The sequence below is a fragment of the Bactrocera dorsalis genome, chromosome 1 (assembly GCF_023373825.1).
Source record: "Bactrocera dorsalis isolate Fly_Bdor chromosome 1, ASM2337382v1, whole genome shotgun sequence".
Classification (NCBI taxonomy): Eukaryota; Metazoa; Arthropoda; class Insecta; order Diptera; family Tephritidae; genus Bactrocera; species Bactrocera dorsalis.
In genome coordinates this window covers 2228121-2254970 of record NC_064303.1, presented here as the reverse complement: position 1 = coordinate 2254970, position 26850 = coordinate 2228121, and the positions used below count along the sequence as shown (strand labels likewise).

At 39.7% G+C, this 26850-nt stretch overlaps 5 protein-coding genes across 5 annotated transcripts; 2 read left to right on the top strand and 3 right to left on the bottom strand.

Annotated features, from left to right (window-relative positions):
• Positions 1-990: 990 nt before the first annotated feature.
• On the bottom strand, positions 991-4927 carry LOC105232468 (pickpocket protein 19-like). Its single transcript, XM_049446754.1, has 6 exons — positions 4794-4927; positions 3983-4691; positions 3704-3853; positions 3271-3457; positions 2937-3188; positions 991-1358 (listed from the first exon to the last, which is right to left on the bottom strand). Exons 1-6 carry the CDS (start codon positions 4925-4927, stop codon positions 1108-1110), a joined length of 1683 nt encoding a protein of 560 aa, XP_049302711.1. The 3' UTR covers positions 991-1107.
• A 4078-nt stretch (positions 4928-9005) lies between these two features.
• On the top strand, positions 9006-13558 carry LOC105232467 (pickpocket protein 19-like). Its single transcript, XM_049459159.1, has 7 exons — positions 9006-9769; positions 9831-10470; positions 10530-10679; positions 12380-12512; positions 12675-12728; positions 12822-13064; positions 13132-13558. The coding sequence occupies exons 1-7, from the start codon at positions 9429-9431 to the stop codon at positions 13485-13487; spliced, it is 1917 nt and encodes a 638-aa protein (XP_049315116.1). The 5' UTR covers positions 9006-9428; the 3' UTR covers positions 13488-13558.
• Positions 13559-15818: 2260 nt separating this feature from the next.
• On the bottom strand, positions 15819-17821 carry LOC105232466 (pickpocket protein 19-like). The gene is made up of 6 exons (XM_049446752.1): positions 17607-17821; positions 16849-17476; positions 16645-16794; positions 16399-16585; positions 16092-16337; positions 15819-16030 (listed from the first exon to the last, which is right to left on the bottom strand). The coding sequence occupies exons 1-6, from the start codon at positions 17819-17821 to the stop codon at positions 15819-15821; spliced, it is 1638 nt and encodes a 545-aa protein (XP_049302709.1).
• A 467-nt stretch (positions 17822-18288) lies between these two features.
• On the bottom strand, positions 18289-20889 carry LOC109579961 (pickpocket protein 19). Its single transcript, XM_019992432.2, has 6 exons — positions 20427-20889; positions 19718-20360; positions 19500-19649; positions 19254-19440; positions 18956-19198; positions 18289-18898 (listed from the first exon to the last, which is right to left on the bottom strand). Exons 1-6 carry the CDS (start codon positions 20663-20665, stop codon positions 18666-18668), a joined length of 1695 nt encoding a protein of 564 aa, XP_019847991.2. The 5' UTR covers positions 20666-20889; the 3' UTR covers positions 18289-18665.
• Positions 20890-23164: 2275 nt separating this feature from the next.
• On the top strand, positions 23165-26390 carry LOC105232465 (pickpocket protein 19-like). The gene is made up of 7 exons (XM_049459102.1): positions 23165-23435; positions 23499-24138; positions 24212-24361; positions 25131-25263; positions 25415-25468; positions 25593-25835; positions 25911-26390. The coding sequence occupies exons 1-7, from the start codon at positions 23191-23193 to the stop codon at positions 26246-26248; spliced, it is 1803 nt and encodes a 600-aa protein (XP_049315059.1). The 5' UTR covers positions 23165-23190; the 3' UTR covers positions 26249-26390.
• The last annotated feature ends 460 nt before the right edge of the window (positions 26391-26850 follow it).

Sequence of the window (26850 nt, the reverse complement as noted above, 5' to 3'; positions counted from 1 at the left end):
AATAAAATTAAAGAAATAGAAAGTAGAAACGGGAAATTGGGGCTCTTAAGTTCAGTGACCCGAGTCATAACAAAGACCGCAAAACTTTTCAAACTTTCTAACGCGCTGCCAGGCGGGGCGCTTTCGCATCTAATTTTTATTTCTATTTTCCGCGCACTTTTTCCGACATTTCCACATTCTTTTCACAACTAAATAAGTAGTTTTGCTCGTAAACGTTGCCACAGTCAAACAACAGTTAACAAGAAACGCGCAACTTTTCCCCAAAAAAACAACCGTTATTGTGGTAACACAACTACACAAGCAAATCAGCAAAAAAGTGTCTGTGAAGCTTAGTAAACTAAAGCGGTGAGAACAATAAAATGCAATAAAAATTGCAACAAAAACAAAAAAGTACAAATTGTGTGGGCAAACTTTAAAGAAAGGGAACACTCGAGACTGCAGCAAAATTTTATGAAAATACAACTTTGCAAGAGAAATATGATTGTGTTGAACACAAAGGGGAAGAAGAAGTAGTATACGTATATAAAAACGAAGCACAGCTAAGAGGCCACAAACTAGCATAGAGCGCAGCAACAGCGTGAAATCTCGAAGTTACTTTCAGCGGCGCGCTGCTGGTGACAGTGACACTGGCAGTGACCATGATGTCGCCTTTGTCCAACGGAATCCACCTCATTCATGTTGCAGTCGACCGTGAAAATGACAGCTGCAATCATGCCAACAACAAACAACAACAACAACAATAGAACGGAGGGAAAGATAGGAAGCAAATCACTACAAGAGCCTGTGAAAACGCTGGTGAATGCCACCACAAACGACATGCCGTCCGCCACAGCGCGTCGCAAGCTGTGAGAATGGTGAAGCAGCAACTTAAATGGCGGCAAAGCGGGACACGCAAAACTTTGTTTAGAAGTAGGCAAGACAATGAAACGGAAATGACACGAAACAATGATTACTTTTGCCTTTCTCTTTTATTTTCCACATCGGTTTGTTTAAGTGCTTTATGTACACTCTTCGCATCACATTTCTTCTTCATCATCTTCTTGTGAGCGGTAAGTGATTTTTATGATTGCCATTAGAACGATGTAAATGCCACGCGCTTTATCGGTCTCAAGTACTGTTGGCTTGCTTTTCCTTGGTGTTTTCGGACTCCTTATTTTTAACGTCGTGGTCATATAATTGCCTCATCCAGTTTTCCAACAACTTGCTGTCGTAATTGTTGGCGGTTCTTAAAGGCCTTTTGCGCTTGATGTGTACGCTTCGAATACGTCGTGGCAAGTGAACGCAGAAATAGTAGATCAATTCGACGACACTTATAACGGAACAGCCGAGAAAGAGTGCGGTGGCGTTGCCGAAATTCACTGTGAAAAGATGTAAACGGGTTAATATATAATAGGTGCGGTTACTAAGAAGTTTAAAGAAATGAAAATCAAAAATCTTCTTCTTATTCTTTAAAAAAAATCAGAATTCATATATATCCCTAGTAGACTAAACCTTCATCTTATGGATCGATCGTAACCTTAAGTTTTATGTTTTTTTACTAGATTTCATTTCCGTTATTTTCGCATTATCTGTGCCTAAAGTATTTAGTTATGTGGGCGACCTCGCTGTTCTCTGTCCAGGAATGAATATTAATAAAATCTTAATCGGCTCAAAGAAGGAAAAGCGATCTCCGCCAACTAGGCGGGGGGTCACGGTCTAACTGTCAAATCGGCGGAACTCCAAATCTGTCATAAGGACACAAATTCCAAAACTTAAGCTCCCGTCTTTAAAGAGTAGAACTATTGTACGCTCGAGCTCGGAATTATACTAGATACTGAACTAAACTCGTGAGAACACATTTAGAACAATGATTCCAAACCCCTTCGAATCTGGAACTCCAGTCAAAGAGCCAACTCCCTATATCTATTGGGCCTACACAAGTGATATCCGTCCTTGTACTGAGATATGATGGGATTGTATGGAGAATGACATTATCGAAAAAGTGTCGTATTAAGCCCCATGGAAAAAGTGCGAAATGTATCACAGTCGATCTTTTTAATCAACTCGGGCTAAATTGGCAATAAGACCGGGAAGGGAAAACCCATGAGAAAGTGAACAAAACATTTTCATTACCCAATAGAATAGAATGGGCCAATGGTTCTATGATCTACAGTTCCAAAGTCGAAATCTTCATATTCACCTAGGAATCGAAAGATGAAAAAGGAACAGAAGCAGGCTTATTCTATGGTGATCCATACAGAGAAGGTACCTTCAAACTAAATGACTGCAATGCAGGCTTATAAGTCGAATTTGTGGTCTGGGCATAACAGAAGGTGTCAAATGGGTATCTGCTCAAACCAGCAAGTCCCAAAATTTTCTAGTGGATAACGAAGTGACAATGAAGGTTAACCTGAATAGGTAACTGGATAAACAGCATCTATGTACTCGGTCATATAGGATTAGGAGAAAATGAAGGAGCTGAACCGTTCGAGACACCAATTACCGAAAAAATTAGAGAGACTCTCGGAACTCACTAGATCCTCAGAAAATATGTTTTAAAATAATCTTAATTAGGAAAATATTATTTTTAGCTTTGTAATATATTAAGAGACCAAGGCTTTACCATAACTACTTTTCAGTCAGCTCAAAATATACTGAATAGAACTACATTGGACTATATTAGATGTAGAAAAGTTTCATTAAGATGATAATTGTCGTAAGTTTTTGACCACTGAATTGAAAACTATTGATTGAGTATCTACCGAGACCAAAATCTATACTAACAAAGTTACAACCATAACTCAGAAAATATGAACCTTTGCAACATCTCTTTTTATATTGGTGCCGTCTTTATATTATTGGAATTTGTGCCTATGTATATCCTTTAAGAAAAAATTTGTTTAATCTCTAGGCTTTAACCTGTCCTACCAGACATTTATTTTCCCCTTTCCACTCACCCAACAAATCCACCCAAGTGTAAACTACAGTCGTGCGAAAGACGACGATCGAGTCGCGCATAAAGAAAAAATCCAAATCCACAAATGAATCATTCGGTCTTTGTGTGACATATGGCAGGTCATAAGCCCGTATGTCTATGAGATATGCCAATGATAAACAGTTTAGGAAGCACTCGCAGACCATGCCAAGTTCTTGCAGAGTTGTCGACAAGACCTCGCTTTCGCCGCTTTGCTGGAAGTACTTCAAGCGTTCTGGAAATATGAGAAGTAAATGAGATGAGCTACATATTTGTTAAAGACTTGGCGAAAAATTTGCTGAAATACACCAGCTTACCGTTATTCTTCGCCAAACAGGGCATGTCTGACAATTTGCACGATGGATATTGACTCGGTGGAAAGAACATGTCATGCGTACAGTTGCAATACTTCATCGTATATTCCTGTTGGCATTCGGCGCGACAGTTTTCAAACATATATTTGTGGTTAAGTAGTGTTTTGAAGTCGGCGCTGTTGCGTTCATTCTGAAAATTTCGAGATAAGTACACCGGTTAAGTGTGCAAAGGTCTCAAGAAATTACCCTAGATATTTTATTATAAATCACGCCAAATTTGTGAGAGGTCGAAAGCGCTCTTCAAATAAAGAAGTGGTGAAGAGAGGTCTAATTTTAACCATCTTCTTGCAGAGTGACCACTGGTTGAAGAGAGCTATGTCAAGGTCTAAATTTCTTAAAAAAGTACCACTGCTTAAAAGAGCTAAAATCAACTTACATCAAAGACGCACTCGCGAACACTCGACGGTATACTTCGAGTATTTGAATCGAAGAAACTGAGTTGTGCATTCAACTGGACGAACACCATATCATTCAAGTCCACGTGATTCGAAAAACTCCACCAGACGCCAGGCTCCATCACCATGAACTGCAATTAAGAAGAAAAAAAAAACAGCAAAAATATGCAAAACCAAGCGAAACAAAGCGAAACGTCAACTTGTAAAACTCGTCTCTTACTCTCACACTCCCACAACTAGTAAACCTCTCATACTCTCACCATAATTCCCTTTCGGTTATGTGCAAAAGGTGAATGCAACCGTTCGTTTATCAGCACTCGCACGTTTAGACCATTACCCGGGCCCTCTCGACTAGCACGCCACGGCCATTTACTGTCTATCGGTACTCTTAATTGTCCCGTTATCTCTTCGACCGTATTAAAAGACATGCAAAAGCCAAATGAGGAGCGACGTGCTATAAATATATCACAACAATTCATTGGATTATGACGCCACACACAATCTGTCAGCAGTTCGTCACAGCGCCAAGCCATAAATTGTGCCACATTGGTGAAATTCACATAGTCCAAACTGCGAAGCGATTTGTTGCTCAGGCTCTCGAACACATCGAAAGCACCGAAGCGCAGATTGTCATAAAGTGCCACCGTTTGTGTAAATATTTGCTCCAGCTCGGTGTTGTGGTGCTCGGGACGTAGAAAGTTTTCTTTTGCCGAAGCGAAGCGCGCCCAATTCAAGCGATTATTGTTGCATATATGCACTTCGGGGAAAACGATGCGATAAACCGGATAATTTGTTGAGTTAACAACTGTCTTGAACAGCCGTTTGTTGTACCGCACGGCCAGCTTTTGTATGACGAAGATCAGCATGCCGAGTGCGCACAGAAAGCCAACGGTCCAAAATAGGCTGAAAGCGAGAATTTCCTCATTAATTTGTGGCGGTTTTAGGTAATCATTAGGATACACTTTTACACTCCTCACAGTCGCTTACCGCGTCAATCGATTCATATTCGCCTCGAAAGTCTTGTTCAAGCCATGTATGCTCGTCTGCTGGCCGAATTCAGTGAGAAATTGCTTTACGACTTTTAAATCTTTAAACGCTTTCGGCCGCGTTTCGTTATGCTCGCGGCGGTTTTCAAATGTTATCAAATTAGCGCGCGGATAGATGCGAGTTAAGCGGCGATTCGGTACGATCTCTTGTGTTAGCATTGCTTCTGGTACCTTTTTAAGGTTAATCCTTGAATTTTACAACAACTCAACAAATATATTTCCAATTTCTATTTCCAAGTTCGGTTGACACCTTTTTACACCTCGGCGCTAACGCGTGCACTTTCACTTTAGCGCGGCAAGTGGCGCCGGCAAGTGGTTTTATACAGAGCGCAAATTACATATTACCGTTAGGCGTACAATACATTAACTTTTAGTGAACCCCGAAGTTGTGCGCGGAATTGTCGTGGGTTGTCTTTTATTTACAAGTGTCAACTGTTAATATTTTACAGCCCAAAGCTAGCTTTCGCTGGCGAACAGTGGGCGCCAATAAAGTTCACATGCATTGCATGTATTTGCCGTCATTTGACCGGCGCTATTTAATTTATTGTAAACATGAATAGTTGTAATACAAACACATTTAATTTTGATTGACATTTGATTGCGGCTGCGGCGCTGACAGGCGGCACTCAATAGTCCACACGCATTCTGTAGGAAAGAGCTCCACGAGACTGTGTTGGTGCAGACAGTGAATATGTGACAATTTGTTGCTCCAAATGGCACGTGTAATGCATATTTTAAGAATGCAAAATTACAAATTGTTTAAAGAGCTAATTTTGTAACAACTAGTTTCAGCCAATTGCTGTAATTTAAGGCTAATCTGTGAACACTTGCACCACTTGCAACTTGCAGTGTAGAAAAGGGAACTATTTTTGCACAGCAACCACTTTCTCTTGCATGTCATACGAATCATCAAGACCGGATCTCCATATTATACATTAGAACAACACCAATTTAATGGAAATGATCACCAGATTTTAAAACTTTTTGATAATTTTCTAGTTGGCAAGGCAACTCGAGCTCTTCTTCTACTATGATTGGTGATTTGAACCCAAAGACATCATTCAAAGAATGCAGTGAAGGTATTAATAGTGAGTTGCGTCTCTAGAATACGGACGAGACTCTAGACTACGGACGCAACTCACTTCGAACATTCCTAGAACGCTAATTACATTGGAGCTATTAATACCTTCACAGCAAATTTTCAACATCTTCAACATAATCAAGAAATTATCCCTTGATACATCTCGTGGCGACTTCTCTCTAATCAGTTGACGTCGAGGTTGGGTTTTACGCTTCTTCTGAAGCTTCTTTGTTCGAGTTTCACTACGTCCGAGTGACTGTACCGGTGCGTCATATTTTACGATCGACCGACTGACTGCCTTCTAAGTTGTGAACAACTTTTCATTGTCTTTCCTCAGTTACTACCCGCTAGCGATTTGTGGATTGATGGACAGTGCGCAACGAGATAATAAGTGCTGTCTAACCTTAGGCTTGTCAAAGATAAGAATTTCATCAACATTGACCGCAATATTAAGGTTCAGCGTATACTCTTTCATTTAGTTCGTTAACATGATCGTTGAATATTTAGTTAGCGAGAGGGATAGGCTCCTTGGAGTGAAGAACCAAGAAAGGTCAATGAGCTAACAAGTCCATTGTAAAGTTCTCGTTCTACCGTAATAAAAGTTTTTTTTGACAAAATTCATTTTTTTATTCAACATAATTCCCTACAAGGGTGATACGCTGATTATAGTGACCCGCCAACTTTTCGATACCATTTTTTTAGTATGATTTATCCTTTGCTTCAAAATACGCCTCAGTTTCGGCCATCCCCTCTTCATTCGACGAAAATTTCTGCCCAGCGAACATTCATTTGGGATATGAGAACGCGAAATAATGGCTGGGTGCCAGATTTTGAGCAACTCGAAGCCCACTTCATACCATTTTGCCATCGTTTTCACGAGTTGTGATACGGTGCATTGTCTTGGTGAAACAGCAGCACTCACTTTGTACAGATCTTTCTCATACTCAAATATTTTTGAATGATACGTATAATATGTAAAGCATTTTTTCGTCGAGAACAATACACGTAAAGGTACGGTAAAAGTAAGGACTAAGCAAAAATTATATGGATTAATCTAACAAGGATACCTATGTGTCAGACCGAGGTTTAATTTTGAACGTGTGTCATATATTTCATTGTCCATCATCGATAACGTACAAACATCAGCGTATGAGATGATGGAAACCAACCCAAAAACGGACCGGTGGTGCCGCCAAATGAAACTACAAAGAGAGAGTTGGATAAAGAATAAACACGCAACAATTAAACCTTAGAGAATAGTACCTATCAAATCGACCCAAGTAAAGACTAAAATCGTCTTATACTTCGTAATGAAATCCCTCTCAAAATACACGTCTAAATCAACTATGGTACGGTTCTTCACTGATTCTGCTGGCTCTGAGAATGACAATTTTCAAAGCGATAGCGATAAATTCCGATCATCGGGCATGCTTTCATCCGCCGTATTTGAAAAGCTCGACCAGCAATCCATCGGCTCTCGCCGCTTTGTTGTTCTTCAGACGGGTAATTGCTATTCAGACTGCTTAATGGACAATGGAACGTCTGCTCTATCGTTAAATATTAGGGAAGCGGGTTCCCCGTATCCTGCTGTTATGCTTTCACGACTATTCAGCAGGGTGGGGTTCTACAAAAGTATACTCCGGTCTTAAATCCTTCGGTTAGCCTCTCTTTTTTTATTTGCAAATGCGTCTCGCTGCCGCTTTCAACTCTTGGTATCTATTCCATCCCGCACGTGTTGTGGTCGATCGTAATGTTGCGAGGTAGGTAGTCTATTTCCTCTCCGCTGCGACATGGCACTCCTCGTCGTACAAGATAGTGGTCCAAGTCGATGTAAGAACCTCGGAGCATACGCACGTCTAATACTCTAGAGACGTGTTTCCGTACATCACAACATGATCGATCTGGTTGGTGGCTTTTCGCCAGTTAATTTTTCTATGCTGAAATCTAGTACAACAGATAACCATATTTCAGGCCCCAAACCCAGCGCACAACCCTACGGAGGGAATATTTCGTCTTCTCAATTCAGCTCGCCTTTAAACGGATGTTCTTTGGTTACCCAAAGGATGTAATGGTTCAGACCGAAAGTGATGAGCTGCTTGCGCCATATGTGAAAGATTCGTTTCTGGCCACTCCCAAGTGAATGGCAATCAGCAAACTTTCCGCACTTGCGTGAACTTATCCACATGACTCCACTCTCCAATTAGGACTCTTGCGCAGCATGGTTTAGTGAGAGAATTCTGTAATCGAAAAAAACTAATTAAGTAATTTAAATTACAGTAGCCATGGTCGTCATCAAAAGGGGGGTCACTCATCCGAGGCTTGTTGTTCCTTTTCATTGGGGGTGTTTTTTTACGTGGCGGGTCCCAAACCCAGCGCACAACCCTATGCAGGGGGAATTACAGTAGCGCTAATGCTAGTAATTATGTAATAAACGGAGGGAATTAATATTCAAAATTTTATGAAATTGTACTCAAAATCCAATAGAGAGCTTAAAATACAAAAGACATCAAAACAGTTAATTACAGTTTGATCGCCTTTAATAGACCTCAACTATGAGTAACTGATTTTCTTAAAACCATTTCTATATAAAATTTAATTATTTTTGCTGCGTTCCCTGTGAAGTATTTGAGGCTCTCTACAGACATGACGCACAGTGCCAAAGTGCGTTTAAAGCCTGAAAGATTTCTAACATTCCTTATTTTGCATAGGCTTCTTATGTAGCACGGAAGACCTACCACTCCGCTTGCCCAGTGCCAGAGCTAAGTATGTGCATGGTCGTTTCTCTACCATATTATTCCAACTCATGTAGGCAAATGTCTTGACAGAAATTTCTTTCCAAAAGATTCCTTTAACACATTTTAAAATTCTATGGAAAACTCATGAAGCACTTTCAAACTGCAAAGAACTATGAAGAAAACCAAGTTTTAGCTGCAACCAGGACACAAGACGCGCTACTATTTATATGAATATTCTTTTATGTATTTAATTACTTAAATTTATTTATTATTTAATTGTCCTTTATCACTTTCAAAAGCACATATTCATGCACAGAGCCCATTTACAGAGCAAACAAGTGATTAAGCTACTAATTCCTCACAAACTCTTGAATTTTGTATGTAAATAATTTTGTTTTCACACCGAATTTTCCTGCCGATGACAAAGCAAAACACACAATAAAGCGCGGAAATCACAACTGAAAGCATAAGTCAGAAAACCGTTTATGCACCTTGAGGCAGGCGTTGCACTGTCGCACCACACGTGTCACGGAGACCGTGACCTGTTTGAATGTACTCAAAAACCCGCCAACTCAATAGCGTGTGGACAATTTTTTGCAAATCTTTGTAAATAATCATATTTATGGAACAAACGGTAAATATTTACCAGCGCAAACAGTTACACAAATACACAAAGCACACAGACATTAATTGCTACGCATATTGAAAAACACACGCACTCACACACAAACTCATATCAAGTGAGACCCAACAGTCATTGGAAGAGGATGAGACGTGTAAATAATTTGCGGTCAGAAGTCTATAAACCATTGACTAGACAAACATAGCGTCATGGAAAGAAAGAATGGAAGAAAATACAAAACATTTTCTAGCCAGCCTAGTGAGCTTTAGTTCTGGTTTACTTTCAGTCGACATCAGACCGCCAATCAATCACGGAACAATGGTTTATCCAGCACGCTTTCAAGCACCACAAGCTAACGCGCTGCAGCTGTCCTACTCGCCGGGGCATACGCCATTACCACAGAAGCCGCGCATGATAATACAGCTGCCGTCCTTGAAGAGTATACGACGCACGGCCGGTGAGATCAGTGCCTCCGCCTGGGAGCTGGCCTTCCGCTTCGGCCAGAACACGACAATACACGGCGTTAATCGGTTGTTTAGCAGACGCGCTGGAAAGTATGAACGGTGAGTAGTGATTGAAATACTCCAATTAATTTGCAATCTCCTTTAATTTCTCATAACACAGTTGCATCTGGTTCCTTACCGTCATGCTCGCTCTATTCGGCGCTATTTACGTCAGCAACTTGCTCTCCGAACGTTTCAGAGAAGGCCGATTGGAGACTGTAGTGGATAGCACGCGCTATCCCATCTATCACGTCAGCTTTCCAGTAGTGTCTATATGCAATATGAATCAACTAAATTGGCAACGGCTGGAAGAGGCTAAGCGTCGTTATCTCGAGCCCGATGTGACACCGGAAAGTCAGGAACTCTTCGAGCGTGTTCTTGGCAGTTTTGATAATATAAAGTTTGCCGGTTTTGAAAGTTTTATGAAATTCAAAAATATTTCTCTCGATGCGTTGAATTACGTCAACTTCACACAAGTAATGATTTTTATGACTTGGCGTTGCGAGGAGTTCTTGAGTCATTGTGTATGGAATCATTTCCCCATGAACTGTTGTGACATCTTCTCTTTGCGACGCAGCAAAAATGGTCTCTGTTGGGCTTTCAACTCTTTGGAAACGGATGAGGGACGTCAGAAGCAAAAAGTCGATAAGCTATGGCCTTGGCATACAGGCGCCGCCAGTCCAGGTAGTGGACTCATCGTACGCGCACTTATTAATCCGAAGAAACACTATCCAAGCAGCACCAATGAGAAGGGAGTAAATGTAAGATGAGAAATAGATTTATTTAAATGAAGCATGCATTAATTAATAAAGTTTCTTAGGTTATGATTTCGGAGCCAAATGTGTGGCATAAGGATCCAATCAACATACTGGAAAATATGCACGCTTTGGTGGAGGTGGAACCCGAAATGTATTTCCATGACAATAGTACTCGTCGATTGAGTACTAAGTCAAGAGAATGCATTTTCAATGTAAGCGATTGCCCGAAGAAGCTTATTACTTTTTTATGTATGGCATTATGTCATAAGGTAGTAATTAGTGCTATGGAGAATTAGGCACTCATATCTATGAAATAATCATGAATATATTTGAACAGATGGGTTATCCTCATCGGTTTCATCGTGTAGGGTGAGCAACTTTCCAAGATTTATGAAAGCAATTATTTGTGATAGTGTCACTTACTCGCTAAGATACATCAAATCTGGCCATAAAGAAATACAACTGACATTTTATGTTCACCTCTTTTGGAATCTTTTAATAATCCCCCCTAACCAAGTACTTAAGAACGGTTTATAGTCTTCATTAGAGCAACAAAAAGATTTTTTCGCGGTTTGTAAGTATCGCATTGGTCAACAAATTTCGTTGGGTTACATCTCTTGAGAATTCTATGAACTTGTAATTTACAAAATGTAAACTTCTACCTCCACGCCATTAAAAAATATAAGGAATCTTCTACCCCAAGTGGCTCCTGATTTATATTCACAGCGGTTAGTTTTGCTGAGCATATTCGAGGATCTTCGTCGATTGAGGCTTGATGTTCTTTGGATCCAAAGGCTTTGTCGCAAACTTAGTTCTGATATTAATAATAACTGCTCATGCTGTTGTGGTTAAGCTCGCCCTATATATTATGAGTAGCTTTTTAATGAAGGTAAGTACTCAGCCATGCAGGTTTTCCACAGACAATTCTTCAAGGCTGGAGCTATTTTCTACTGCCTTTGCGTACACTGTTCTGTTATTCAAGATAAGGAGCTTATGCTGAATTCAAACGGTATATTAAAACGGTATAAACAAATGATTAAAATCAATGTAGTTCATCTTTTTATACCTATTTTAAAAGCTCCTTCATTCATTCCATTGCTCTTTCGCATCATTCGACAGAGACGGTCTCACGGGCGGTCCGTCTGAACAGGATTAGCGCGGCCACCAATAGGTCATAAGAACCTTTGTGAGTAATGATCTTTGATCTGCCATCTAACCTAGCCTGAGAAATGCTCGAAGTGGCACGTAGTCGGAACAATTTGTGCGAATAGGTGTCGCTTAAGATACCTATTCTGGCTTCAGGACTCTAACAACCCATTTGACATATGAGCTTCAAGTTTTTGTAAACATTGATATACCCTATTGTAACTATCAGGAAGTATACTATCGGTACTTATACAAAGAAAGCCAATTTCTTAACACCGCGATTGTCGCTCTATCTCTCTCTAGACTCCAACACTGTAACAGTATTACCCATACAAAACCTCCCTATCGAAATGAATTCACTGACTCACTTATGTAAGCCCTGAAGCGACCGTGTTATTAAATACCTTTAAGCTTAAAGCTCCAGAAAAGCTCATATTTTACAAATCAAGGATTAGCTGACATAAAATAACAGTTCGAGGTTCGGCACTGTATGAACTCAATATAAGACTAAATTTTAAGAAGAGTGATGCAGATTTACATATACGTAGTAGACACTATATCTTGAGGATTCTGCGTATGTATGTCTGTCAAGACTTACAATCCCACTCTAACCCTTTTTTAAGGAAAAGTGAAGAAGGCGTAAGGAATGAGGTCTCATAACGTCTATTATTCTACTATTTATTCAGTCATTTAAAGAGTTTAAAATGAATTTACAGTTTTCCTTTAAATTTGTTCTCTCTCACTTGATTTGCCCACCGTAAACCAGGACGAAACTAAATCAAAGTATTTTCGCACACTTCATGGTTACGTTTATATGATTGAGAATTGCCAATCGGAGTGCCATCAACAGTACTTGGTGAAATTTTGTAATTGCACGTTGGATTTGCTATTTCCACCTGGTAAGCACGTACAAACCATCAAGAGCGCGGTTCGTTCTCGCCCTAATTTATCAGCACTCACAGCAACCACAGACTCATACTCGCTTCCACACTTTGCTTTCACTCTCTTCCCACTCATGTGTAATTTTGCTACTTAAAACCACACTTTTTTTGTGCTTTCAGGACCCTATGCCAGCTGTCAAGCGAAGGACCTGTTGTGTTTGGCGCAGAATAACGGTAACGCGCAAAGTTAACTTACTCATTATCGCTCTACGACTTGCACTCTTACTCTTTTCGCACGCTCTTATGCTCACTCTCTTGTATTTGCAGATCGCTTTGTATACTCTCGCCCCGAGGAGGAGGAGTTATATGTGCGCAACTATCACGAGAGCATGGTTTGTGAGTGTTACCGGAATTGTCACTCGCTCAGCTATATGACGGATGAACGTTCAACATCGATATCGGAGGAAACGCGCGGCAATCACTCAATTGTCGTCTTAGATGTACATTTTCGTTTCCACACAATCATGGTTTTTCGCACGGGCTTAGTCTTCGGTTGGGTGGACTTAATTGGTAAGTTGTTGGCGTATTTCTACTTGCTTTCTGTAGCTGTAAAGCTGTGGTATTTTGCGGTTTTCAGTCGCCTTTGGTGGACTTGCTGGTCTCTTTCTCGGCTGCTCGCTGATTAGCACCATGGAGTTGGCCTACTTTCTGCTCGTTGATCTGCCCACCTTTGTACTGCAAAAATATCGCAACGATAAGGGTAAAATACAAATTCAACAACGTGTCGGCGTTGGGTCCTTGCAACGGCTGTACAAAAACAAAAATAGTAACTTGAAACCACAATTCAACATGAAAGGTCAACTAATTCAACCCCAAAGCTATGAAAGACTATACAATAATATCAAAATTAGCCGGAGGCCGCCGCTTATCACAGACTGGCAGGCGCCACAAATCGCCAAAATACACCATTGGAGCAGCTTGAATAACAAATGAACTATTTAGTGATTTAAGTTATATTAATTTTACATACAAATTGCAAAAATTATTGATCTTAAGGCACGGTAATAAACTATTCTCATCTAGTGCACAAATTAAAAAACTATTACTCTAAATTAAAATATATGAATGCGGTAAAACTGGCGATCCGAGTAGAGGTACTTTTTTGAAAAGCCTTTTTTTGACAGATCACGCGTGAATCGTGTCAAGCTCTCAATATTGATTGAAATTTTATCACGAAAAGACTAAAACCTGAACAATGTTTACAAATCGTTCTACTTTATTGCGAAAACTCAGGTAAAGAATGTGTTTTGCGTGCTTCGCTCAACTTATGGCCACCAAGATCGTGTGATAAACCTTAGGCTTTTTCTCATTACATTCTAAGGTTCATGATCTTCCTTTGTAGGACATAAAATTAATCTCCTAATCAACATATTGGATATATGAAGGCTAAAGAAAGTACTCAACCAAATTAAAGAATCTTTAGCACATGCTACAATATTATCAGCAAAGACGCTCACCAAATTTCATAAAGATATGCACTCTCAACGAAAACACTCGACGATAGTCTTTGCGTAGTTGATTCGCAGGGACGGAGTTCCACATTTTATCCTTATCATTCAGCTCCATGATAATCAACTGCAATTGAACGTTATCTTAACCATTCCTATGCGGAAAAAAAGTATGGAAGAGTGTAAGATGCTAGAAGGGAGTTTCAAAATTATTCTCCAGGCGGCAAAAGATAATGTTGTCCTTAAGTTTTCTTACCGCATCAATCGAATCATATTTGCCTCGAACGTCTTGTTCAAGCCATGTATGCTGGTCTGCTGACCAAATTCGGTGAGGAATTGCTTTACGACTTTTAAATCTTTAAACGCTTTCGGCCGCGATTCGTTATGCTCGCGGCGGTTTTCAAATGTTATCAAATTAGCGGGCGGATAGATGCGAGTTAAGCAGCGATTCGATACGATCTCTTGTGTTAGAATTGCTGCTGGTCATTTTTGAAGATGGTGCTTGAATTTTACAACAACTCAACAAATATATTTCCAATTTCTATTTCCAAGTTCGGTTGACACCTTTTTACACCTCGGCGCTAACGCGTGCACTTTCACTTTAGCGCGGCAAGTGGCGCCGGCAAGTGGTTTTATACAGAGCGCAAATTACATATTACCGTTAGGCGTACAATACATTAACTTTTAGTGGACCCCGGGGTTGTGCGCGGAATTGCCGTGGGTTGTCTTTTATTTACAAGTGTCAACTGTTTGTGTTTTACGGCTGAGCGCTGGCGTTCGCTGGCGAACAGTGGGCGCCAATAAAGTTCACATGCATTGCATGTATTTGCCGTTATTTGACCTGCGCTTTTTAATTTATTGTAAACATGAATAGTTGTAATACAAACACATTTAATTTTGATTGACATTTGATTGCGGCTGCGGCGCTGACAGGCGGCACTCAATAGTCTACACGCATTCTGTGGGAAAGAGTTCCACGAGACTGTGGTGGTTCAGACAGTGAATATGTGTTAATTTGTTGCTCTAGGTGACACGTGTAGGGCATATTTTAAGAATGTAAAATTACATAATCGCGGAATTTCCAAAAACATATCTTTTTCTCGAATCTGTTCAAAAATTTTGATGAATTATGTGAACAAAAGTGGGATATTATGATCTCGTCGACCTTAATCCTTGGTTTGAATTGAACTAAGGCTTTCGTTTACTCTTAAAAAGAAAAAAAACATGTCACAATATCCCCAACAGTAATCTGATCTGGTGAAGCCTAAATTACCGAGACCATTTTTCAAGTTTTAACAACCTATTAGAGTCACACAGCCGACTTGTTTTGTTTTTAAAGAGCAACATATCCAGTTTATACCATAAATACAGCTCTGTTATATCCGATTAGGGAAATAATCACGGAATTTCCAGAACTTCATAATTATTATGATCCTAAAATGGTTTTATAAATATTGAGATATAAAATATGGCATACATTTTGGTGCAGTTGAAACGAATGTACTTATACGACGTTTTGTATACGACCGGTGGCTTTAACTATGGCAGTTTTGAATGCAGTAAGACACTTTACTATCGTATGTATGGCAAATATATAAAAATGAGATTCGTCAGTAAGAGGCTTCGTCTTTTAGTTCAGAAAAAACCGGTAAGAAACGAGAGACCATGTATTTGTATTACACCAATAATGCATCCCTTCTTAATGGACATACTCTTCCATTAAAACAAAGAAACTCGTTTTAAAGATAATCGATAATCCATAGCTTTTCTTTCAAAAAATAACGGACAGTGTACAATTATTCGAAATAACTTTATTTTAGAACTTCTGCTGCGCCTTGTACACATCCCGATATTCTCTCAACTTAATTTGAGTTTGCTCGGCCCTGGACGGTCTGCGTCGTAGTTGATGTGGTTGCCCTTGTTTATCTCTAATACGTCTCGGTACGACGATAAAAAAGAAGTAAACCAGTTCCACAAGACTTATAAGAGAGCAACCCAAAAACAAACCAGTGGTGCCGCCAAACGAAACTACAAAGAGAGGGTAGAATAAAAAGTATACCAGCACCAACTAGCCCTTAGAAAATCGTACCAATTAAATCGACCCAAGTGAAGACCAAAATCGTCTTATACTTCGTAATGAAGTCCCGCTCAAAATACACGTCTAAATCAACTACGGTACGGTTCTCCACATATTCCGAAGGCATAAGGTCCCTTGATTTGATTGCGACAAAATAGCGTAGGGAATCGCAGCTCACAAAACAGCTACACACAATGCCCGGATATTTGCTGGACATGTACTTCTCCTGACCAGGTATCTCGAAGTTGACAAGATAGTCTGTGAAAGAAATATTTGACGCCAATACAGTAGAAAGTAACTGTTTATAAGTTTGTTTTACTGTTATATTTAGCCAGGCAAGGCAAATCCACGAGTCTGCAGTGTGGATATGGGCTCGGTGGAAAAAATATGTCCAACGTACAGTTACAATACTTTATGAGGTACTCCTGCTGGCACTGAGAATGACAATTTTCAAAGCGATAGCGATGACCGTAAAGCGTTTTGAAGTCATCACTATTCTGCTCATCCTGTATATAATTTAGTGGAGTCAGCTTTTAAGGCCCAAATTATCTTTAACTTCAAATACCTTAAATACACAACCACGTTCGCTGGAGGATATACGCCTCGTCTCGTCTTCATACTTATTAAGAAAACCATCCAAAGTGAGCCGCGTTCGCGTCTGACCGGGGATATCCATTGGTGTGTAGTACCAGACGTCCGGTTCCACAATCATTACCTGCAAGTTGTGAGTTAAATCAGCCAAAGCTTACACTTAACACAATCAATTCACCGTTATGCCATCAATACCGCCCGTAAAATGTTGTTGTTTATTCAACACAACCTTAACGGCGAGTCCCGCATACTTTCCACCTCTATCCGTGCGCCAAGGCCAAGTTGAGTCATTTTTATGCCATTTAGGCCTTTCCACAGAATTGAAGGACACACAGAAACCTAACTGTGAACGGCGCTCCATGAAGATGTCACAGCACTTGTACACGTGGCTCCGCCATTTGCAATGCGTGAGGATCTCCCAGCAACGCCAGGCCATAAAACGTGCAACAGCAGTGAAATTGATATAATTCAGCTCATCTAGCGGTTGCTTCTCTAACTGTGCGAAACGATCGAATTTACCGAAGACGAAGGTGTCGTAAAGTCCAATTATTTCGGTAAAGAGCTCCTCTTTGGAGTTATTGCGATGCGTCGGTAGCAGGAATTTATCCTTCGCCTCCAGTAGACGCGACCAATTAAGCCGATTCTTATTGCAAATCGTCACCTCGGGGTATTTCACTTTATATAATGGAAAGTGTGTGTTTTCGACGACTGTCTTGAATTGTCCCTTCGCAAAGCGTGATGCGAGAAAGAGGCACATGCAGACGAGGAGAATAAAGGCGACGACAAAGGCGATCGTGCTGAGAGCGCTGCAAGAGGAATGTGTGTAGCAGCGTGTGCATGGTTGTGGAATAACTACACTGATTTTGAACGTTTCAAGTTAATTTTTTCTGCCAAATGATATTTAATGATGGGTATATCGATCTTCTCACAACTTACCGTTCAAATTTGCTCACACCTGGCGCCAGCATTACGTTTACGCCATGAAGTGTGGTTTCCTGTCCGAATTCTTGCACCAAATTGACTAAAACCTTGCACTCCTGCTCACGAGAACTCGATTCTTGCACACTAAATCTCTTTGCACTGGACAAACCTTTGAAGTTGGAAATTCTTTTGGAGGCACGATGGGGTTTAAAAACTATCGGTGACAGCATTCTCAAAATTAATAAGCCTCCGAACCTTAATTGAACTTCAGTAAAAAATGAGTACTTTCTATAATGAGAGTGAGTACTTGCACGCGCTGCTCCGTGTGTGAAAATGACTCTCGTAGGCAATTGACTGTCCGCCAAAAGCGGATTTTTGCATGACTTTTATACTTTTACCAGACCGGCGAATGACCTTGTGCTAATATGCTGGGCGTGCATACTCATGCACATGCACACCAGCACTTTTATTTGAGTGCCTGCTTTGTTATCGTTCGGAAAGTCGGATTTTGTGTGAGTCCTTTGCATTTATGCACGTTTAATTGACATTTGATTGAGTCTAAAATTTTCTGATAAATTTGCACATTTATTAACAGCCCTTTTGCACAAAATCTAAATGAATAACGGCACATGCAGAGCTTTATACATATATATATTCTAAAGCATTCATATATATTTATAATTACAAGCACGTGTAAGTGGATTTTACAAAGCTCCCACATTACATTAACGCTGGCCGAAGAGTTTCACTTAACAGTAAATAAGTGACACGCGAGTAATTAGGACTCTTACGCGGCACATTATAGGTTAGTGAGCGAATTTTGTAATTATTGTGCAATCGAATAGAAGCCATTAAGTAATTGAAATAGTATTAGTGCTGGTGGTGGTAATTATGTAATAAACGGAGTGAAATAATATTCAAAGTATTATGAAATAACTGGAATAAAAATTTTGCCTATATTGTACTCAAAATCCAATTTGAGTCTAAAATACAAAAGTCCTCAAAAACAGTTTATTATAATATAATCGTCTTTAGTAAGCCGCAACTCAAGCTCAGATCAAAATTTCCACTCAATTAGTAACTGATTTTCTTAAAACCATTTTTATATAAATTTAAATTATTTTCACTGCGTTCCCTGTACGAGCGCAATGCCGGACGTCCAAATGGCAATTTTTTGTGCAGTTTACCGTTGTCTAATCGGCTGCATAAGTGACGCTGCGGCACTTTCACGAGAAAGAAGTATAACAACTCCACAAGACTGACGAGCGAGCAGCCGAGAAAGAGCGCAGTGATGTTGCCAAAATTATCTGAGAGAGTTTAGGTTGAGTTAGCAAAAAGAGCTCTGTTTGATCTGCTATACTCACAGAGAAAATCGACCCAAGTGTATACTATATCCGTTTTATAGACGATAATAAAATCTCGTTGGAAATTTATATCCAACAACAGAGTATCGTTCGTTTTCCAACGCTCTTTCTGTTGCAGAGGTCTGGTACGCACCTTTATGTTGTAGCGCCACGAGCGACAGTTGTAAAAACACTTGCATACCATGCCCGGATGATTAGTCGTAAAGGCCTCCTTATATGACTCCTGGAAATATTGGACAAGATCTGCGGACAAGATGGTTATTTTTCATACTCATTCCTACGTCTTCGCAACTCTTACGGTTGTGACGTGCCAAACATGGAAAGTCCACCAATTTGCAGATTGGGTACGCGCCAATTGGGAAGAATATATCCACAGTACAGTTACAAAACTTCATAAGGTACTCCTGCTGGCACGCCGCTTGACAATTCTCATACATATAAACGTGCCCGTTGAGTGTTTTAAAGTCGGGACTATCCTGTTCGTCCTACAATATATCGGAAGTGTATGTTTGATTCAATCACATAAGCTTACTTAGTTTGTAACCTTAAAGACGCATCGTCGCTTCTTCGATGACACACGCCTCGTGTCTGGATGGAAGAAACTCATGAATGCATTGAGGTACACACGCGCATATACATCTTTCGGTATATCGATAGGCGTAAAGCTCCACACTTTGGGTTGCACAGTCATGATCTACAAAATTAAAACTTGCAAATTATCTTTCAGCCAAAAATGCGAACACACTTTCACCTTCAACTCACCGTAATACCTTTCGAACTGGTCGAGTACGGCGAATGCTTATCTTCGTTCAGTAATGTACGAACCTGCAGACCGTACTTCGAACCACTGGTACCCACACGCCACGGCCATTTCGAATCCATTTCCTGCTTCAAACGCCCTCTAGACGATTCTATCGAATTGAATGCCATGCAGATACCCATATTCGAGCGTCGTCTTATGAAGATGTCGCAGCAGTTCATTTTGTGCATACGCCAAACACATTCCGTTAGTAGTTCCTCACAACGCCAAGTCATGCTACGCACCACCTCAGTGAAATTGATATAATTGAGTTCGGCTATCGGTTTATCTGTTAGATTCGCAAAACGATCAAAGTAACCGAACGAGTAAGTGTCGTGCATGGCGACAATCTCCACGAAAAGCCGCTCATACGAAGTGTTATGATGTGCATGCCACAGATATTTTTGCTTAACTTCTTCCAAGCGCGCCCAATTCAAGCGATTCTTGTTGCATATAGTCACTTCTGGAAAGGGTACCTTGTAAATGGGATAATTGGTGGAGTATATGGTGGTTTTGAATACAGTTTGGGTAAAGCGATTGCCAAGATATTGACTGAAGTAAATTAGCAGGCTCAGTGCAGACACGACACATAGAGCCCAAAGTACGCTGAAAGCATAAAATAACTATAATATTTCGATAATTCTAATTTTCACCAAAGCACGGAAGACCTACCGTTCTACTCGTCCAGTGCCAGTGCTTAGCATACGTTTCAAACCGTGTACGCTCGTTTCTCTACCATATGCTTCCAACTCCTGTTGAAAAATGTCTTGACAGTTTTTGTATTTAGACTGATTATCTTTTAGGATTTTAGAGCATGATTTCTCACTCATTTCCTTGACTTTCACAATATAAATGTCTTTTTTATTGTCTCTGTTTAATGACGGTTTCATGTTTGATTCCAACAGAGACATGATATAGATCGAATTTGCGGTAACCAACTGGAAATTGCTCTATAAATTAGAAAATTGATTTAAGTTAGAATTGGTTTCCGGTCTCTGTTCTCTGAGTCAGAGCACCGACGAGCAATTTCGGTGACTCTTATCCAATTTGTATGATATATTGAACAATTATCAAGAGATATCAGAAGAAATGTTAAGCCATCGTACCTCTACCTGAATGCGGTCGTGTACTACGATCTAATGTATATCAAAGCAAAACGGGTAAAGTAGCGCATTTTCAGCCTTAAAAAAGATAGGTTAGTGACCGATTAGATCGTGACGACACATGTAGATGACTGGAGTCGAATTGGAGTCGAAAAATTACAACGTTTCAAGGTTTAAAAAGTTCTCTAATCGCGAAAGCAAAGACTTAGCTTCAACTTAAGATATATACGAGTACATATTACTAAAGACGGCTGTGAGACGAAAATTATCAATATTTCTTGCTACAGCTCATAAAAGTGTCAGAATAAGTAATTACTTGCATCTGTTATTACCTCATTTGAAAATGAGCTCGGTTAGAAATTTCAGTGGCAGGTTGTGTTAAGATTTCTAAAAGTAACAGCAGACTGATGTCATTTGTAGGGAATAATATACATAAAGTCGATATAAAAAATATGTGTGAGGACCAGATGGAAATATAGTTGATTAGTAAGAACTTTTGTTTCCGTTCATTGTGTAGGTAACTAGGTAAGACTGCTGCCACTTCGGGCCGAATTAGTACAGAATGCGCCATTTTGATATACTATCCTAGTATTTCTATAATCTTGATATCTCGTTTTCATTTTTTGTGCTCTCAATGAAACTACTTTGATCCGTTATCTTTTTTATGGACAGCCATTCAATTTGTTATTAATCTTTAGTTCTATTCTTATTATACTTGGGGCATATTTTTTTCGTTATTTGTAGATGGTTACTGGTTTCCATATGCTCAAAGTATAGAGTTTTCTTTTAATTTTTCTCACCGGAACCCAATATATAGACAAGTGAAGTTGAACTACCATTGAGTATAATATCGGTATTCTGCTTGAGGCGATTGTCTCACGTCTCTAATTGTCACAATAGTAATTTAGGGACTCTGTTAGTCAGGAGTCTCATATTGGTATTCTGGCAGATACACTAAAAGAGTATACTGTATAGTATGTAGTATTATAGCTCGCGGTTGCATCATCCTCCGCTACTAAGCCACTTCACCATTCACGTCTAGAGGATATCCTCACACGGAAATGACTACTGAAATCTAACCTTGAGAGGATAAAGTCGGATTTACTTAAGTTTAACTGTTCCAGCCTCCTAAGAGTAGCAGAACTTGCTGCTACTTTCCGAGTAAAGACGTCTATAGATAGCTGATGCAGGAGGGTATTACTAGCCCTGCTTTCGATGCTTCGCCCTACTATAAAAAGAGCCCTGGTGGCCGCTGCATAGGCTGTTCTCTGTATTATATTTAGTTTTCTGATATTATAATGTTTCTTCTGGGCTGGCCACCAAACCAATGCTTCACATCATCATTGGTTAATGACGGCCGACAGAAATATATTTTCCATACGTACTATTTGAATAAGGTTAAAAGAACACAAGCATAAGTTAATGAAGATATTAAAAGGTTAGAACAACAACTTGGGATCTTCTCTTCAATACTTTTCACAACTTTAATATACACAAATATTAAAAAAAAATATGTTTTTCACACTTTTTAAATTTGTTGAACACCAGCGAATCACTTTCAAATTTGAAGGAACCATTAAGAAAGACCGTTGTTAACTGCAATGAGAATACAAGAGTCGCTACTATTTATACGATTATTCCATTATTTACTTAACTGCGTTCATTTATTTACTTCTTAATTGTCCTTTATCACTTTCAAAAGCACATATTCATGCAACAGAGTCCACTTATAGAACAAACAAGTGATTAAGCTACTAATACCTCACAAAATCTCGAATTTTGTATGTAAATATTTTTGTTTTCACACCGAATTTTCCTGCCGATGACAAAGCAAAACACACAATAAAGCGCGGAAATCACAACTGAAAGCATAAGTCAGAAAACCGTTTATGCACCTTGAGGCAGGCGTTGCACTCTCCGAACCTCACGTGGCACGGAGACCATGACCTATTTGAATGCACTCAAAACCCCGCCAACTTAATAGCGTGTGGACAATTTTTTGCAAATCTTTGTAAATAATCATATTTATGGAACAAACGGTAAATATTTACCAGCGCACACAGTTACACAAATACGCAAGGCACACAGACATTAATTGCTACGCATATTGAAAAACACATACACACACACACACACTTCTAATCAAGTAAGACCCAACAGTCATTGGAAGAGAATGAGACGTGTAAATAATTTGCGGTCAGAAGTCTATAAACCATTGACTAGGCAAACATAGCGTCATGAAGAATGGAATGAAAAAAAATACAAAACAATTTCTGAGCTTTAGTTTTGGTTTACTTTCAGTCGACATCGAACCGCCAATCAATCACGGAAAAATGGTTTATCCAGCACGCTTTCAAGCGCCACAAGCTAACGCGCTGCAGCTGTCCTACTCGCCGGGGCATACGCCATTGCCACAGAAGCCGCGCATGATAATACAACTGCCGTCCTGGAAGAGTATACGACGCACGGCCGGTGAGATCAGTGCCTCCGCCTGGGAACTGGCCTTCCGCTTCGGCCAGAGTACGACAATACACGGCGTCAATCGGTTGTTCAGCAGGCGCGCTGGAAAGTATGAACGGTGAGTACTAAAGGTCAGGTACTCCAATTCGTTTAAAATCTCCTCTCGTTTCTCATACCACAGCTGCGTCTGGTTTCTCACCGTTATGCTCGCTCTACTCGGCGCTATTTACGTTAGTCACTTGCTCTCTGATCGCTTCAGTGAAGGCCGTTTAGAAACTGTAGTAGATAGCACACGCTGGCCCGTCTATCATATACGATTTCCGGTAGTGGCCATTTGTAATTTGAACCAACTGAATTGGGAAAGACTGGAGGAGGCTAAGCGTCGTTATCTTGAGCCCGATGCAACACCGGCAAATCAAGAACTCTTCGAGCGTGTTCTAGGCAGTTTTGACAACATACACTTTGCTGGCTTTGAGAGTTTTATGAAATTCCAAAACATATCTCTCGATGCATTGAACTATGTCAACTTTACCGAAGTAATGACATTTATGACTTGGCGTTGCGAAGAATTACTCAGTGAATGTATTTGGAATCATTTCCCTATGAACTGTTGTGAGATCTTCTCTTTGCGACGTAGCAAAAATGGTTTATGTTGGGCTTTCAACTCTTTGGAAACGGATGAGGGACGACAGCGTCAAAAGGTTGATACGCTGTGGCCTTGGCATACGGGCGCCGCCGGTCCGGGTAGTGGCCTTACGGTGCGCGTAGATGTCAATCCAGAGAAACAATATCCGAGAAGTACAAACGAGAAAGGGGTAAATGTAAGTGGAGTAATGGTTTTATTATTATTTAATTATTAAATAGAGACAGAAATAATTAGTAAAGTTCTTTTAGGTTATGATAGTGGAACCAACCGTGTGGCATAAGGATCCAATGAATATACCGGAAAATACGCACACAATGATAGAAGTGGAGCCCGTCGTATATTTCTATGACAATAACACGCGTGGATTGGGTTCTAAGTTGAGAGAGTGCATATTCGATGTAAGTAAATGCCAGAAGAAGATTTAGTAAATTTTTTTATGCGAAATTTTTTTTGTGGTAGTAACTTTGCTTGTGTAGAAACCTATTTCTGGACAAAAAAAGGAAAGAATTAGCTTCAGGAAACCATTTTGAGTCTTTCATGTTTAATGAACCGATCAGTCATGTAGCACTCGTAAAAAGATCCATAAGTAGACATCGCTACTATTTATCTATGCTATCTGATACATATATAATCTCTTAAGAGCTCATAAAGAATCATACACTCAGATACTAAAACAGAATCCTGATACAAATCGTTCTGGGGGGTCCTCAATTAAGATACAAGCAACTGACCGACTATCTTTCTGAGTATTGAATTGGTCAACGGACTCAAGGAAATTATTTTCGACCAAGTTTAGCTCAAATCATCCCAAATCTGCAGAAAAAACGCAGACGGAAGATACAGTTTAACTTACTAGTGAAATTCACGGAATATATGAAGACTCACCAAGCTTTTAGGAAAGCTCCATATCAAATCAGATCCTATTGAAGTAGGAACTATGTCATAATTTTCTTGGTTTTCTGGCAGATAGACAGTGTTATTCGGTGTAATGTAGATTCAACGAGATATTTACTCGAACCACAGAATTCCATACCTCACTCGCAATCTTCTGTATTCAAAGGAAATGAAAGAAACATAGAAAGACACATTAAAGACTTGAATTACAGTGATACTGAAACTTTTACCTTAAAATTTTTTTTCTTTCCTTCCATTTCCTCCCACAAAAAGGACGAGGGAGGCGCTAGAAATTTTCGCACACTTCAAGGTTACGTTTATATGATTGAAAATTGCCAATCGGAGTGCCATCAACAGTACTTGGTGAAGTTTTGTAATTGCACAATGGATCTGCTATTTCCACCTGGTAAGCACGTACAAGCCATCAAGAGCGCCACTCAGTCGCTCGTCAATTTAACATCAATAAAACACGCACTCACTCATACTCTTAATGTGCACATCACACTCACTTTAGTGCAATTTCCCTACTCAAAACCAGACTTTACTTGTGTTTTCAGGACCCTACCCTACCTGTCGCGCAAAGGACTTGGTGTGTTTGGCGCAGAATAACGGTAATACGCTACATTAACAGTGCAATAATTTGCAGCTCCACTTACTCACTCACGCTCTTCCCATCTCAATTTCATCACTTCTTCCACTCTCTACTTCTCCTCCACTCTACCTTCATATTTGCAGAGCACTTTGTATACTCTCACCGCGCGGAGGAGGAATTATATGTGCACAACTATCACGAGGGCATGGTTTGTGAGTGTTTCCGCAATTGTTACTCGCTCAACTATATGTCGGATGCGCGACCATCATTTCTACCGCCGGAAACGCGCGGCAATCACTCATATATCTTCTTGGATGTACATTTCCGTTTCGAGACAATGATGGTTTATCGCACAAGTTTAATCTTCGGTTGGGTGGACTTGATGGGTGAGTTGTTGGCGCAACGCTCTCTCTCTCTTTGCTTGCTTAAACTGTAAATCTGCTTTAATTTGCTGCTTTCAGTCGCCTTTGGTGGCATTGCTGGTCTCTTTCTCGGTTGCTCGTTGATTAGCACCATGGAGTTGGCCTACTTTCTGCTCGTCGATCTGCCCACCTTTGTGCTGCAAAAATATCGCAACAATAAGGGTAAAATGCAAGAAAAACGACATTCGGTTGTTGGGCCCATGGAAGAGTTGCAAGTGAAAAATAATAATTGGAAGCAAATTCAACAGTTCAATATGAAGAGCCAGCTAATACAGCCACAAAGCTATGAAAGTCTCTATAGCAATACCAAAGTGAACAAAAAACTGCCGCTAATCACAGACTGGCAAGCGCCACCAGTCGCTAAAATACACTACTAGAAAACCTTCTACTTGTATATGCATTGTTGTTATGCAGCTTGTTCAGTAAAATGCATATGTGTAAGAAATGTAACAAAAGCAGTGTTCGATTCACCATTCTTTTACTCGCGCTGTTGGTACAAAATTTGCATGTGAAAGCTGCACCAAAGTTATCGTGTTGTATTCGATACAAAAGTGTAAGGGGATACCTCGACAAAATACTTTTTTTAGATTATAGGAAATGTTCAACGAGTAATGTGCGAATATAAAGGAATAATTGAAAAATAAAATTTTCAACATTTTTGGAAATGCCGAAGAGTAAATTATATGTCAAATTAAAAGTTCATAACTGATAGAAATAATATATTCGATTGCCCTCATATTTGTTATTCACTCGTATTCATGTATAATGCATGTCATGTTAAGTTAGATTCAAATTGGTCATTTTGTCCAGAAAAAATTGAAATTCATTTAAATATTTTATTATTTTAATAATTTGCCATCACATTTTTTCGACCTTAAACTCAAAGTTCTTGTAAAATGTACCAATAAATTATTGTATGTAAAACATGTATCAATAAATGTATTAGTAGTTTAAATTTGTGTTTTAAATTTGGATACCT

Coding starts and splice junctions, on each gene's coding strand:
- LOC105232468 (XM_049446754.1), bottom strand. CDS start 4,927: ATGCTAACACAAGAGATCGTACCGAATCGCCGCTTAACTCGCATCTAT. Junction 4,692..4,793: donor AAAGATTTAAAAGTCGTAAA/GCAATTTCTCAC, acceptor GACTGTGAGGAG/TGTAAAAGTGTATCCTAATG. Junction 3,189..3,270: donor CTGTTTGGCGAAGAATAACG/GTAAGCTGGTGT, acceptor TCATATTTCCAG/AACGCTTGAAGTACTTCCAG.
- LOC105232467 (XM_049459159.1), top strand. CDS start 9,429: ATGGAAGAAAATACAAAACATTTTCTAGCCAGCCTAGTGAGCTTTAGT. Junction 10,471..10,529: donor CCAATGAGAAGGGAGTAAAT/GTAAGATGAGAA, acceptor AAAGTTTCTTAG/GTTATGATTTCGGAGCCAAA. Junction 12,729..12,821: donor GTGTTTGGCGCAGAATAACG/GTAACGCGCAAA, acceptor TTGTATTTGCAG/ATCGCTTTGTATACTCTCGC.
- LOC105232466 (XM_049446752.1), bottom strand. CDS start 17,821: ATGCTGTCACCGATAGTTTTTAAACCCCATCGTGCCTCCAAAAGAATT. Junction 16,795..16,848: donor GCGGTATTGATGGCATAACG/GTGAATTGATTG, acceptor CACAACTTGCAG/GTAATGATTGTGGAACCGGA. Junction 16,586..16,644: donor AACGTGGTTGTGTATTTAAG/GTATTTGAAGTT, acceptor AATTATATACAG/GATGAGCAGAATAGTGATGA.
- LOC109579961 (XM_019992432.2), bottom strand. CDS start 20,665: ATGTCTCTGTTGGAATCAAACATGAAACCGTCATTAAACAGAGACAAT. Junction 20,361..20,426: donor GGCACTGGACGAGTAGAACG/GTAGGTCTTCCG, acceptor TTATGCTTTCAG/CGTACTTTGGGCTCTATGTG. Junction 19,441..19,499: donor AGCGACGATGCGTCTTTAAG/GTTACAAACTAA, acceptor GATATATTGTAG/GACGAACAGGATAGTCCCGA.
- LOC105232465 (XM_049459102.1), top strand. CDS start 23,191: ATGGTTTATCCAGCACGCTTTCAAGCGCCACAAGCTAACGCGCTGCAG. Junction 24,362..25,130: donor TGAGAGAGTGCATATTCGAT/GTAAGTAAATGC, acceptor TCCCACAAAAAG/GACGAGGGAGGCGCTAGAAA. Junction 25,469..25,592: donor GTGTTTGGCGCAGAATAACG/GTAATACGCTAC, acceptor TCATATTTGCAG/AGCACTTTGTATACTCTCAC.